The sequence below is a fragment of the Anolis sagrei genome, chromosome 12 (assembly GCF_037176765.1).
Source record: "Anolis sagrei isolate rAnoSag1 chromosome 12, rAnoSag1.mat, whole genome shotgun sequence".
Lineage (NCBI taxonomy): Eukaryota > Metazoa > Chordata > Lepidosauria > Squamata > Dactyloidae > Anolis > Anolis sagrei.
In genome coordinates this window covers 1,658,397-1,670,168 of record NC_090032.1, presented here as the reverse complement: position 1 = coordinate 1,670,168, position 11,772 = coordinate 1,658,397, and the positions used below count along the sequence as shown (strand labels likewise).

At 46.6% G+C, this 11,772-nt stretch overlaps 1 protein-coding gene across 2 annotated transcripts in view; it reads right to left on the bottom strand.

Moving 5' to 3' along the window:
- Positions 1-11,772, bottom strand: part of INTS3 (integrator complex subunit 3) — a 65,064-nt gene continuing 53,292 nt past the window's right edge. For both annotated transcript variants that reach the window (XM_067472310.1, XM_067472311.1), the window contains exons 26-30: positions 11,038-11,205; positions 10,620-10,720; positions 7,348-7,420; positions 3,820-3,976; positions 1-870 (exon numbers count right to left, since the gene is read on the bottom strand). In XM_067472310.1, the coding sequence (XP_067328411.1) occupies positions 793-870; positions 3,820-3,976; positions 7,348-7,420; positions 10,620-10,720; positions 11,038-11,205 (577 nt within the window). In that variant the 3' untranslated portion in view covers positions 1-792. The remainder of the gene's footprint in view (positions 871-3,819; positions 3,977-7,347; positions 7,421-10,619; positions 10,721-11,037; positions 11,206-11,772) is intronic.

The following is an 11,772-nucleotide window of genomic DNA, read 5'->3' as shown; positions in this document are numbered from 1 at the left end:
TCGTACAAAACCGTGTCGACAGTTTTATTATCGTCTCTCTCTGTCTCTTAAAAAAAATCACTTAGAAATGATACTTTCTCTCGGCGGGGGCGATGGGGGTTAAAAATATAACTACCGCTTTTTTCTTCTTTTTTTCGCTCGTCGTTCGTTCTTAAAAGACGTCCCGAAAGTATGCTCCTCTGAGAGGAAGAAGGGAGGCTGTTTTTCCTGGGGAGCCATTTGGCCAAAACGGTGGCCGGAGAGGGAACCTGACGAGCCCGGCAGGAGAATGGCGGTACGGTTGGGGTTTTTTTTGATTAAGTGGCAGACCTTTTTGGTGACGGTAATTGTCGTTTGGCGAAAAATGGGGTACGGAAAGCCTCGAAACGGTGAAGTTCAGAGGGATCCGGTGACGAAGACCCTCCTGATTGGAAAAGAGGGGTCTAGAAAGGCAATCTGGCCCTTCCCTGCGGTTTCCCCACCCACACCAGCCCTCAACCGGAAGCGCCAATTTCAGGGCGTGGTTTATTTACATTTCGGGGAACGGAGACCAAGTGCAGGCTCTACGATGTCACGGGAGCGATTTCTGGAAAAATAACCTCTTTTTCCAAGTTGAGAAAGATGGAAGGGCGAGTCGAGGGGGGACGGGACGGAGGGGTCGTTGCGACCGCCGTTGCTATGGAGAACATTGTCCAGCGTCCAGCGTCCACTCGGCCGTTCTCTCGGTTGCGGGGCGCCTCGGACGCCGCCAGCGATGGAGGCAGATCGATGCGGAAGGAAGGAGGGCACAGAGATCCCCCTCGAGGCGCCCGCTCAGTCACTGTCCGAGCCGACGGCCGAGGAGCCTTTCCGTTTCCGCTTTGTCGGCTTCGGTTTGGTGTCTTCCTCCTCCTACAAAAAGGAAAAGGCTCGTAAATGCGATGTGTGGATTGGACAAAATCGTACAATTGGGTTCTGACCATCCTTAGAAGAATGAAGCCTGGAAAACGGCCAAAGGAGGTGAAGAATTCATGACAAAGATGTGGACGGGAACTGCGGACATGACCAGAGACAACGATCCAGTCTTGGGTAAACACCGGGACTGTGGCACAGCTGGCTGCGAGTCAGCTGCATTAGATCCCTACTGACCAAAAAGTCACAAGTTCAAAGCCAGCCTGGGTCAGAGTGAGCTTCCGACCATTGCCTACCTCGCTGTCGACCTTTGCAGCCCGAAAGACAGTGTCGGGAGTCGATTTCTGACGGCATTTCTCCCACTTTCTCTCCTTCTTTAGAATCATAGAATCATAGAATCAAAGAGTTGGAAGAGACCTCCTGGGCCATCCAGTCCAACCCCATTCTGCCAAGAAGCAGGAATATTGCATTCAAATCACCCCTGACAGATGGCCATCCAGCCTCTGCTTAAAAGCTTCCAAAGAAGGAGCCTCCACCACACTCCGGGGCAGAGAGTTCCACTGCTGAACGGCTCTCACAGTCAGGAAGTTCTTCCTCATGTTCAGATGGAATCTCCTCTCTTGTATCATAGAATCATAGAATCATAGAATCAAAGAGTTGGAAGAGACCTCATGGGCCTTCATCCAGTCCAACCCCATTCTGCCAAGAAGCAGGAATATTGCATTCAAATCACCCCTGACAGATGGCCATCCAGCCTCTGCTTAAAAGCTTCCAAAGAAGGAGCCTCCACCACACTCCGGGGCAGAGAGTTCCACTGCTGAACGGCTCTCACAGTCAGGAAGTTCTTCCTAATGTTCAGGTGGAATCTCCTCTCTTGTAGTTTGAAGCCATTGTTCCATTGCGTCCTAGTCTCCAGGGAAGCAGAAAGCAAGCTTGCTCCCTCCTCCTCCCTGTGGCTTCCTCTCACATATTTATACATGGCTATCATGTCTCCTCTCAGCTTTCTCTTCTTCAGGTCAAACATGCCCAGCTCCTTAAGCCGCTCCTCATAGGGCTTGTTCTCCAGACCCTTGATCTGCTCCCTCGTCCCTGTGACTTCCCTGTGACTTCCCTTCACATATTTATACATGTCCCTCATCATATCTCCTCTCAGCCTTCTCTTCTTCAGGCTAAACATGCCCAGCTCCTTAAGCCGCTCCTCATAGGGCTTGTTCTCCAGACCCTTGATCTGCTCCCTCCTCCCTGTGACTTCCCTGTGACTTCCCTTCACATATTTATACATGTCCCTCATCATATCTCCTCTCAGCCTTCTCTTCTTCAGGCTAAACATGCCCAGCTCCTTAAGCCGCTCCTCATAGGGCTTGTTCTCCAGACCCTTGATCTGCTCCCTCCTCCCTGTGACTTCCCTTCACATATTTATACATGGCCCTCATCATATCTCCTCTCAGCCTTCTCTTCTTCAGGCTAAACATGCCCAGTTCCCTAAGCCGCTCCTCATAGGGCTTGTTCTCCAGACCCTTGATCATTTGAGTCGCCCTCCTCTGGACACATTCCAGCTTGTCAATATCTCTCTTGAATTGTGGTGCCCAGAATTGGACACAATATTCCAGGTAAAGTGGTCTAACCAAAGCAGAATAGAGGGGTAGCATGACTTCCCTAGATCTAGACACTATGCTCCTCTTGATGCAGGCCAAAATCCCATTGGCTTTTTTTGCCGCCACATCACATTCCTGGCTCATGTTTACCTTCCTCCCCACGAGGACTCCAAGATCTTTTTCACACGTCCTGCTCTCGAGCCAGGCATCGTCCCCCATTCTGTATCTTTGCATTTCGTTTTTTCTGCCAAAGTGGAGTATCTTGCACTTTGGCAGAAAAAATGAAATGCAAAGATACAGAATGGGGGACGATGCCTGGCTCGAGAGCAGTACGTGTGAAAAAGATCTTGAAGCCTGGAAAACGGCCAAAGGAGGTGAAGAATTCATGACAAAGATGTGGACGGGAACTGCGGACATGACCAGAGACAACGATCAAGTCTTGGGTAAACACCAGGACTGTGGCGCAGCTGGCTACGAGTCAGCTGCATTACATCACAACTGACCAAAAAGTCACGAGTTCGAAGCCAGCCTGGGTCAGCGTGAGCTTCCGACCATTGTCTAGCTCGCTGTTGACCTTTGCAGCCAGAAAGACAGTGTCAGGAGTCGATTTCTGACGCCATGATGACATCACAAATTCCCTCTGTGACATCCTGACTGAATTATATTGACTGAAGAAGATGTGGATGAGAACTGCGGACATGACCAGAGACAACGATCAAGTCTTGGGTAAACACCCGGACTGTGGCGCAGCTGTATTAGATCACTACTGACCAAAAAGTCATGACTTCAAAGCCAGCCTGGGTCAGAGTGAGCTTCCGACCATTGTCTAGCTTGCTGTCGACCTTTGCAGCCCGAAAGACAGTGTCGGGAGTCGATTTCTGACATCACAAATTCCCTCCGTGACATCCTGACTGAATTATATTGACTGAATCAATTCTCTCTGTGACATTCCAAAGCCAGCAGAATGTCACAGAGAGAATTCCATGATATGGAACTTGTGAAGCAACTAATAAGGAAACTAAGCAGAGGGTAAGATGGGCAGGAAAAGTGTATAAAAGGAAGTGGTGGTGGGGAAAAGTCAGTAGGGTCTTTCTTTGCTGCAGAGATACAAGCAATATATCCATTTCCAAGCAAGCCGGCTTGTGAGTGGCTATTTCTCTTTCTCTGGATCCCTTCCATCTTACCCATGCACTTCCTGAATTGTGGGGCCCACTACAGAACATGGGATTACTCCAGGTAAGGTCTGACCAAAGCGGAGTGGAGTGGGACTATGACTTCCCTCTGTCTAGATACTACACTCCTCAGATGGGCTTTGTAGTTGCTCCGCCTTGTGGGCAACCCCGCCACCACTCACCGAGGCGCTGGTGGAGGCCGACTCTTCCTCGTTGTTGGCCGGCTGGGCCGCGTTCTTCCGGCTCCGGGGGCTGGAGATGGTGGCTTTCCGCCGGCTCTTGGGGACCTTGCTGGAGGAGTCCTCGTACTCCTCGGCCAGGGAGAAGAGGTCGCTGAACCTAAAGAGAAGCGAGACGGGTTAGCAGTCTCGCTGGGGTACCTTTAGCAGGGCTTTTGAGAAAGTTACCATATTTCATCACATAATAGTCTCATTATTTTGGCCAGCTCGATCCTCACAGTATTAGGGAAGTTGGGGCCCTTCTCGGAGAATGGCTACTCTTAGGGAAATTGGGGTACTTTTAGCAGACCTTTGGAGAAAGTTACCATATTTCATCACATAATAGTCTCATTATTTTAAGCAGCTGGATCCTCACAGGAAACCAGAAGGTTTGGACATGCAACTTCAATGTAAGGATGGCGAACAGTCATGTACCTCCCTGATCTAACGACGCAAAAGCTTCAGAGAAGTTGGGATACTTTGAGCAGAGCTTTGGAGAACGTTACCATATTTCATCACATAATAGTCTCATTATTTTGGGCAGCTCAATCCTCACAGGAAACTAGAAGGTTTGGACCACTGACCCCCAAATGCGACTTCAGTGTAAGGATGGCGAACAATCCCGTACCTCCCTGATCTGACGACACAAAAGCTTCAGAGTATTAGGGAAGTTGGGGGACTTTTAGCAGAGCTTTGGAGAAAGTTACCATATTTCATCAAATAATAGTCTCGTTATTTTGGGCAGCTCGATCCTCACAGGTAACCACAAGGTTTGGACCATGTGCCCCAAATGCAACTTCAATGTAAGGATGGTGAACAATCCCGTTCCGTCCTGAGCTGATGGTGCAAAAGCTTCAGAGTATTAGGGAAGTTGGGGTACTTTTAGCAGAGCTTTTGAGAAAGTTACCATATTTCATCACATAATAGTCTCATTATTTTGGGCAGCTCGATCCTCACAGTATTAGGGAAGTTGGGGCCCTTCTCGGAGAATGGCTACTCTTAATGCGTCTCCTACATCTATCGCTTGGCCCTTTCCTCTGGACCTCCATTCTTGCAAAACACGAAAACATACAAGGGTAACAGCTCTCACTCCCTTGTTCCTCCTTCGTATTTGGTCGCTCAAAACAAAGAGAAAATAGTCCAAAAAATGGTCAGCTGGATCCTCACAGGAAATCAGAAGGTTTGGACCATGTGCCCCAAATGCGACTTCAATGTAAGGATGGCGAACAATCCCATACCTTCCTGATGTGATGGTGCAAAAGCTTTAGAGTATTAGCGAAGTTGGGGTACTTTTAGCAGAGCTTTGGAAAAAGTTACCCTATTTCATCACATAATAGTCTCATTATTTTGGGCAGTTTGATCCTCCCAGGAAACCAGAAGGTTTGGACTATGTGCCTCAAGTGCAACTTCAATGTAAGGATGGCAAACTATCCCATATCTCCCTGATCTGACGGTGCAAAAGCTTCAGAGTATTAGGAAAATTGGGGTAACTTTAGCAGGGCATTTGAGAAAGTTACCATATTTCATCACATAATAGTCTCGTTGTTTTGGGAAGTTGGATCCTCACAGGTAACCAGAAGGTTTGGACCACCGGCCCCCAAATGCGACTTCAATGTAAGGATGGCGAACAATCCCGTACCTTCCTGATGTGATGGTGCAAAAGCTTTAGAGTATTAGGGAAGTTGAGGTACTTTGAGCAGAACTTTGGAGAAAGTTACCATATTTCATCACATAATAGTCTCATTATTTTGGGCAGCTGGATTCTCACAGGAAACCAGAAGGTTTGGACCACCGGCCCCAAATGCGACTTCAATGTAAGGATGGCGAACTATTCCGTACCTCCCTGATCTGACGACGCAGAAGCTTCAGAGTATTAGGGAGGTTGAGGTACTTTGAGCACAGCTTTGGAGAAAGTTACCATATTTCATCACATAATAGTCTCATTATTTTGGGCAGCTGGATCCCCACAGGAAATCAGAAGGTTTGCACCATGTGCCTCAAATCAACTTCAATGTAAGGATGGCGAATAATCCCGTACCTCCCTGATCTGATGATGCAAAAAGCTTCAGAGTATTAGGGAAGTTGGGGGACTTTTAGCAGAGCTTTTGAGAAAGTTGCCATATTTCATCACATAATAGTCGTACTATTTTATCCCTTTAATAATAATAATAATAATAATAATAATAATAATAATAATCCAAAAAAGGGGTGTGATGTAAATTGTGTGATGTGATGGGAAAAAATTCTGATTTTTCAGTTGGTCACAGGTTCAAATCCGAGGAGCGGGGTGAGCTCCTGCTGTCAGCCCCAGCTTCTGCCAACCTAGCAGTTCAAAAACATGCAAATGCCTCTTCGGCTCAGAAATGGAGGTGAGCACCAGAGTCCCAGAGTCGGACACGACTGGACATAATGTCAGGGGAAAACCTTTACCTTGTTTTTTAACTGGCTTCCCTCTGAGACAGGAGGAGAAGGAGAGATGCTCAAGAAAACAGCAGAGGCAATGATATTGTTTTCCTCGCATAATAGTCGCACCTCTATTTGAGACTGATCCTGCCTTCCTTCTTTCTCCAAAGGCAAAGCAGTTTACAAAATCTGTAATGAAGCTCTATGGAGGACAAAAGGAAACACCTGAGCTCCAGAGACCTCCATTTCAGGTTTTTAAAACTGCCTTTGGAGAAACAAGGAAAGGGGAATCAGGCCTTAACAGGTCTGAGACTATTATGTGAAGAACACAAAATACGAATTTTGCCACCCAAAAAATGGGGGAAAGGGGAATCGGGCCTAAACGGCTCTGTGACTATTATGTGAAGAACACAAGAATACGAATTTTGCCACCAAAAATGGGGGAAAGGGGGATTGGGCCTAAACGGCTCTGCGACTATTATGTGAAGAACACAAGAATACGAATTTTGCCACCCAAAAAATGGGGGAAAGGGGATCGGGCCTAAACGGCTCTGCGACTATTATGTGAAGAATACAAAAATATGAATTTTGCCACCCAAAAAATGGGGGAAAGGGGAATCGGGCCTAAACGGCTCTGCGACTATTATGTGAAGAACCCAAAAATACGAATTTTGCCACCCAAAAAATGGGGGAAAGGGGAATCAGGCCTAAACGACTCTGCGACTATTATGTGAAGAACACAAAAATATGAATTTTGCCACCCAAAAAATGGGGGGAAAGGGGATCGGGCCTAAACGGCTCTGCGACTATTATGTGAAGAATACAAAAATATGAATTTTGCCACCCAAAAAATGGGGGGAAAGGGGATCGGGCCTAAACGGCTCTGCGACTATTATGTGAAGAACACAAGAATACGAATTTTGCCACCCAAAAAATGGGGGAAAGGGGAATTGGGCCTAAACGACTCTGCGACTATTATGTGAAGAACACAAAAATATGAATTTTGCCACCCAAAAAATGGGGGAAAGGGGAATCAGGCCTAAACAGCTCTGCGACTATTATGTGAAGAACACAAAACTGGGGACTTACTTCATTTTGTGGGCTTCGTCGCAGCTGGCCTGGACGTGCTGCAAGGCTTGAAGGATCGGGGTTTGGCTGAAGACTGTCGGAGAGGCAAAAGAGAAGCAAGATGATGTCCACAAAGCCACGAAAAAGAGCTCCAAAGGGCTAAGAGGAGGAAGGCTGATGGGACTTCTTGCCTTTTGGACACTCAACCCAAGACATGGTTAGAGAGAAGACATCACAGTTTCCGAAAACGTGGGACAAAATGTTTTTTTGTACACCAAGACATGAGCTTCCGGCCATTAGTCTAGCTTGCTGTCGACCTATGCAGCCCAAAAGACAGTTGCATCTGTCAAGTAGGAAATTTAGCTAAACTCTCAAGTATTAATAGTCTAGCTTGCTGTCGACCTATGCAGCCCAAAAGACAGTTGCATCTGTCAAGTAGGAAATTTAGCTAAGTTCCCGACCATTAATAGTCTAGCTTGCTGTCGGCCTATGCAGCCCGAAAGACAGTTGCATCTGTCAAGTAGGAAATGTAGGTAAGCTCCTGACTATTAATAGTCTAGCTTGCTGTAGACCTATGCAACCCGAAAGACAGTTGCATCTGTCAAGTAGGAAATGTAGGTAAGCTCCTGACTATTAATAGTCTAGCTTGCTGTCGACCTATGCAGCCCAAAAGACAGTTGCATCTGTCAAGTAGGAAATTTAGCTAAGCTCCCGACTATTAATAGTCTAGCTTGCTGTCGACCTATGCAGCCTGAAAGACAGTTGCATCTGTCAAGTAGGAAATTTAGGTAAGCTCCCGACTATTAATAGTCTAGCTTGCTGTCGACCTATGCAGCCCGAAAGACAGTTGCATCTGTCAAGTAGGAAATTTAGGTAAGCTCCCGACCATTAATAGTCTAGCTTGCTGTCGACCTATGCAGCCCGAAAGACAGTTGCATCTGTCAAGTAGGAAATTTAGGTAAGCTCCCGACTATTAATAGTCTAGCTTGCTGTCGGCCTATGCAGCCCAAAAGACAGTTGCATCTGTCAAGTAGGAAATTTAGGTAAGCTCCCGACCATTAATAGTCTAGCTTGCTGTCGACCTATGCAGCCCGAAAGACAGTTGCATCTGTCAAGTAGGAAATTTAGGTAAGCTCCCGACTATTAATAGTCTAGCTTGCTGTAGACCTATGCAGCCTGAAAGACAGTTGCATCTGTCAAGTAGGAAATTTAGCTAAGCTCCCGACCATTAATAGTCTAGCTTGCTGTCGGCCTATGCAGCCCGAAAGACAGTTGCATCTGTCAAGTAGGAAATTTAGGTAAGCTCCCGACCATTAATAGTCTAGCTTGCTGTTGACCTATGCAACCCGAAAGACAGTTGCATCTGTCAAGTAGGAAATGTAGGTAAGCTCCCGACCATTAATAGTCTAGCTTGCTGTCGGCCTATGCAGCCCGAAAGACAGTTGCATCTGTCAAGTAGGAAATTTAGGTAAGCTCCCGACCATTAATAGTCTAGCTTGCTGTCGGCCTATGCAGCCTGAAAGACAGTTGCATCTGTCAAGTAGGAAATTTAGGTAAGCTCCCGACCATTAATAGTCTAGCTTGCTGTCGGCCTATGCAGCCCAAAACAGTTGCATCTTTCAAGTAGGAAATTTAGGTAAGCTCCCGACTATTAATAGTCTAGCTTGCTGTCGACCTATGCAGCCCGAAAGACAGTTGCATCTGTCAAGTAAAAGGAGGAAGGAAAGAAAGAGGTAGAGATGAAAGTAAGGAGAGAAAGAAAGAAAGAAAGAAAGAAAGAAGGAAAGAAAGAAAAGGATGGAAAGAGGGAGTGAAGGAAGGAGGGAAAGAAGGAGAGAAATCTGGAGAGAAGGAAAGAGAGAAGGAAGGAAAGGAAGAGATAGAGAAAAAGGAGAGAAAGTGGAAGGAAAAGAAAAGGGGGAAGGAAAAAAAGAGGTAGAGAAAGAAGGAAGGAGAGAAAGAAAGAAAGAAAGAAAGAAAGAAAAGGAAGGAAAGAGGGAGCAAAGGAGGGAAAGAAGGAGAGAAAGCAAGAGAGAAGGAAAGAAAGAAAAAGAGAGAGAGAAGGAAGGGTGAAGGCAAAGAGCAAAGAAAGGAAGGAAAGAGGTAGAGAAGGAAGGAAGGAGAGAATGTGGAAGGGAAAGAAAAGGGGGAAGGAAAGAGGTAGAGAAGGAAGGAGAGAAAGAAAGAAAAAAGGAAAGGAAGAAAAGAGGGAGCGAAGGAAGGAGAGAAAGAAAGAAGGAAAGAAAGAAAGAAAGAAGGAAAGAAAGAAGGAAAGAGAAGGAAGGAAAGAGAAAGAAAGGAGAGAAAAGAAGTAAGGAAGAAAGAAAGAAAAGGAAGGAACGAGGGAGCGAAGGAAGAAGGGAAAGGAGAGAAAGCGGGAGAGAAGGAAGGAAGGAAAGAAGGAGAGAAAGAAAGAGAGAGAGAGAGAAGGAAGGATGAAAGCAAAGAGCGAAGGAAGGAAGAGATAGAGAAGGAAGAAAGGAGAGAAAGTGGAAGGAAAAGAAAAGGGGGAAGGAAAGAAAGAAGTCGAGAAGGAAGGAAGGAGAGAAAGAAAGAAAGAAAGAAAGAAAGAAAGAAAGAAAGGGAAAGAGGGAGTGAAGGAAGAAGGGAAAGGAGAGAAAGTAGGAGAGAAGGAAAGAGAGAAGGAAGGATGAAAGCATAGAGCGAAGGAAGGAAGAGATAGAGAAGGAAGAAAGGAAAGTGGAAGGAAAAGAAAAGGGGGAAGGAAAGAAAGAGGTAGAGAAGGAAGGAAGGAGAGAGAGAAAGAAAAAAGAAAGAAAGAAAGAAGAAAGGAAGGAAAGGGGGAGCGAAGGAAGGAGGGAAAGAAGGAGCGAAAGTGGGAGGGAAGGAAATAAAGAGAGAAGGAAGGATGAAAGCAAAGAGCGAAGGAAGGAAGGAAGGAGAGAGAGAGAGAGAAAGAAAGAAAGAAGGAAGGAAGGAAGGAAAGGGGGAGTGAAGGAAGGTGGGAAAGAAGGAGAGAAAGTGGGAGAGAAGGAAAGAAAGAGAGAAGGAAGGATGAAAGCAAAGAGCGAAGGAAGGAAGGAAGGAAGGAAGGAAGGAAGGAAGGAAGAAAGGAAGGAAAGGGGGAGCGAAGGAAGGAGGGAAAGAAGGAGAGAAAGTGGGAGAGAAGGAAAGAAAGAGAGAAGGAAGGATGAAAGCAAAGAGGGAAGGAAGGAAGGAAAGGAAAAGAAGAAAGGAAGGAGGGAGAGAAAGGAAGGAGAGAAAGAGGGAGGGAAGATTGGCCACAGCAAAGCGTGGCGGGTACAGAGAGTAAATATAGAAGCCTTGCATACAGTTCTGTTTGGTGTTGGTGAGGTTGAGGCGGAGGTTGTCCAAGTGCTCCAGGATCTGCTCCAGGGTCAGCTGGGCCAGTTTGCTGCTGGAGCTTCGAAGGCTGCAAAGATCAAGGAAGAAGAGAGAGAAAGGAGGAGGCCATCAGGAGGAGTCTTCTGCTTTGGGAGACCCAAAGGCCAGCAAGTGGACCCTGAAGGTGTCCAGATGCTCAGAGACCACTAGATGTCCCTCTTGTTCTGGGAATGAAGGCTGACCTCTCCCTCCACGTTTAAGAGCACAGAAAGATTACTTTCTTTGAGCTCTTCCAGCAAAGGAGCGCTTGTTTGCCTTCAAATTGCATGATTTTCACCAAATACGAGTCATTTTGTTTTCCTCGCATAATAGTCGCACCCCTATTTTCCCCCTTTTCCACCTCACCTTTGGCGCTTCCTGGGCAGGCTGTTGTTCTTGATGAGGAGGGACTTGATGTGTTCGGCCAGGAGGTCGTCGTGCTTGATGCACCAATGCCGCAGGATGCTGGTGGTGAACTGGTCGTCCGGGTGGCACGGCCGGCTCAGCACCATCTTGACCATCTCCTCGCTCGGCCTGTGGAGGCACGAGTACAAAGTAAGTCCCGGTGCGGCAATTACCATATTTCATTGCACAATATATTGCCACCACAGACCTCACAACCTCTGAGGATGCCTGCCATAGATGCAGGCAAAAGGTCAGGAGAGAGTGCTTCTGGAACATGGCCATACATCCTGGAAAACTCACAGCAACCCAGTGATTCCAGTCATGAAAGCCTTAGACAATATCGTATTAGTGTATTGCATGTATATATACCTTGTAAGCCGCTCTGAGTCCCCTTTGGGGTGAGAAGGGCGGCATATAAATGTTGTAAATAAACAAATAAATTAGACAATACACCACATAATAGTCGAACTCAGAACTGTCGATGTTTCATTGCATAATAGTCGCCATCACATAATAGTCACCACCATTTTTTGGGGCCAATGGGGGTATTTTTGTTTTCTCCACATAATAGTCGCACCCCTATTTGAGCCTGAATCTCCCCTTCCTTCCTTCCTTCTTTCTCCAAAGGCACATAATAGTCGCACCATTGCAAAAAAAAAATCCCATTAAATGGTATTTTTGTTTTCCTCGCTTAAT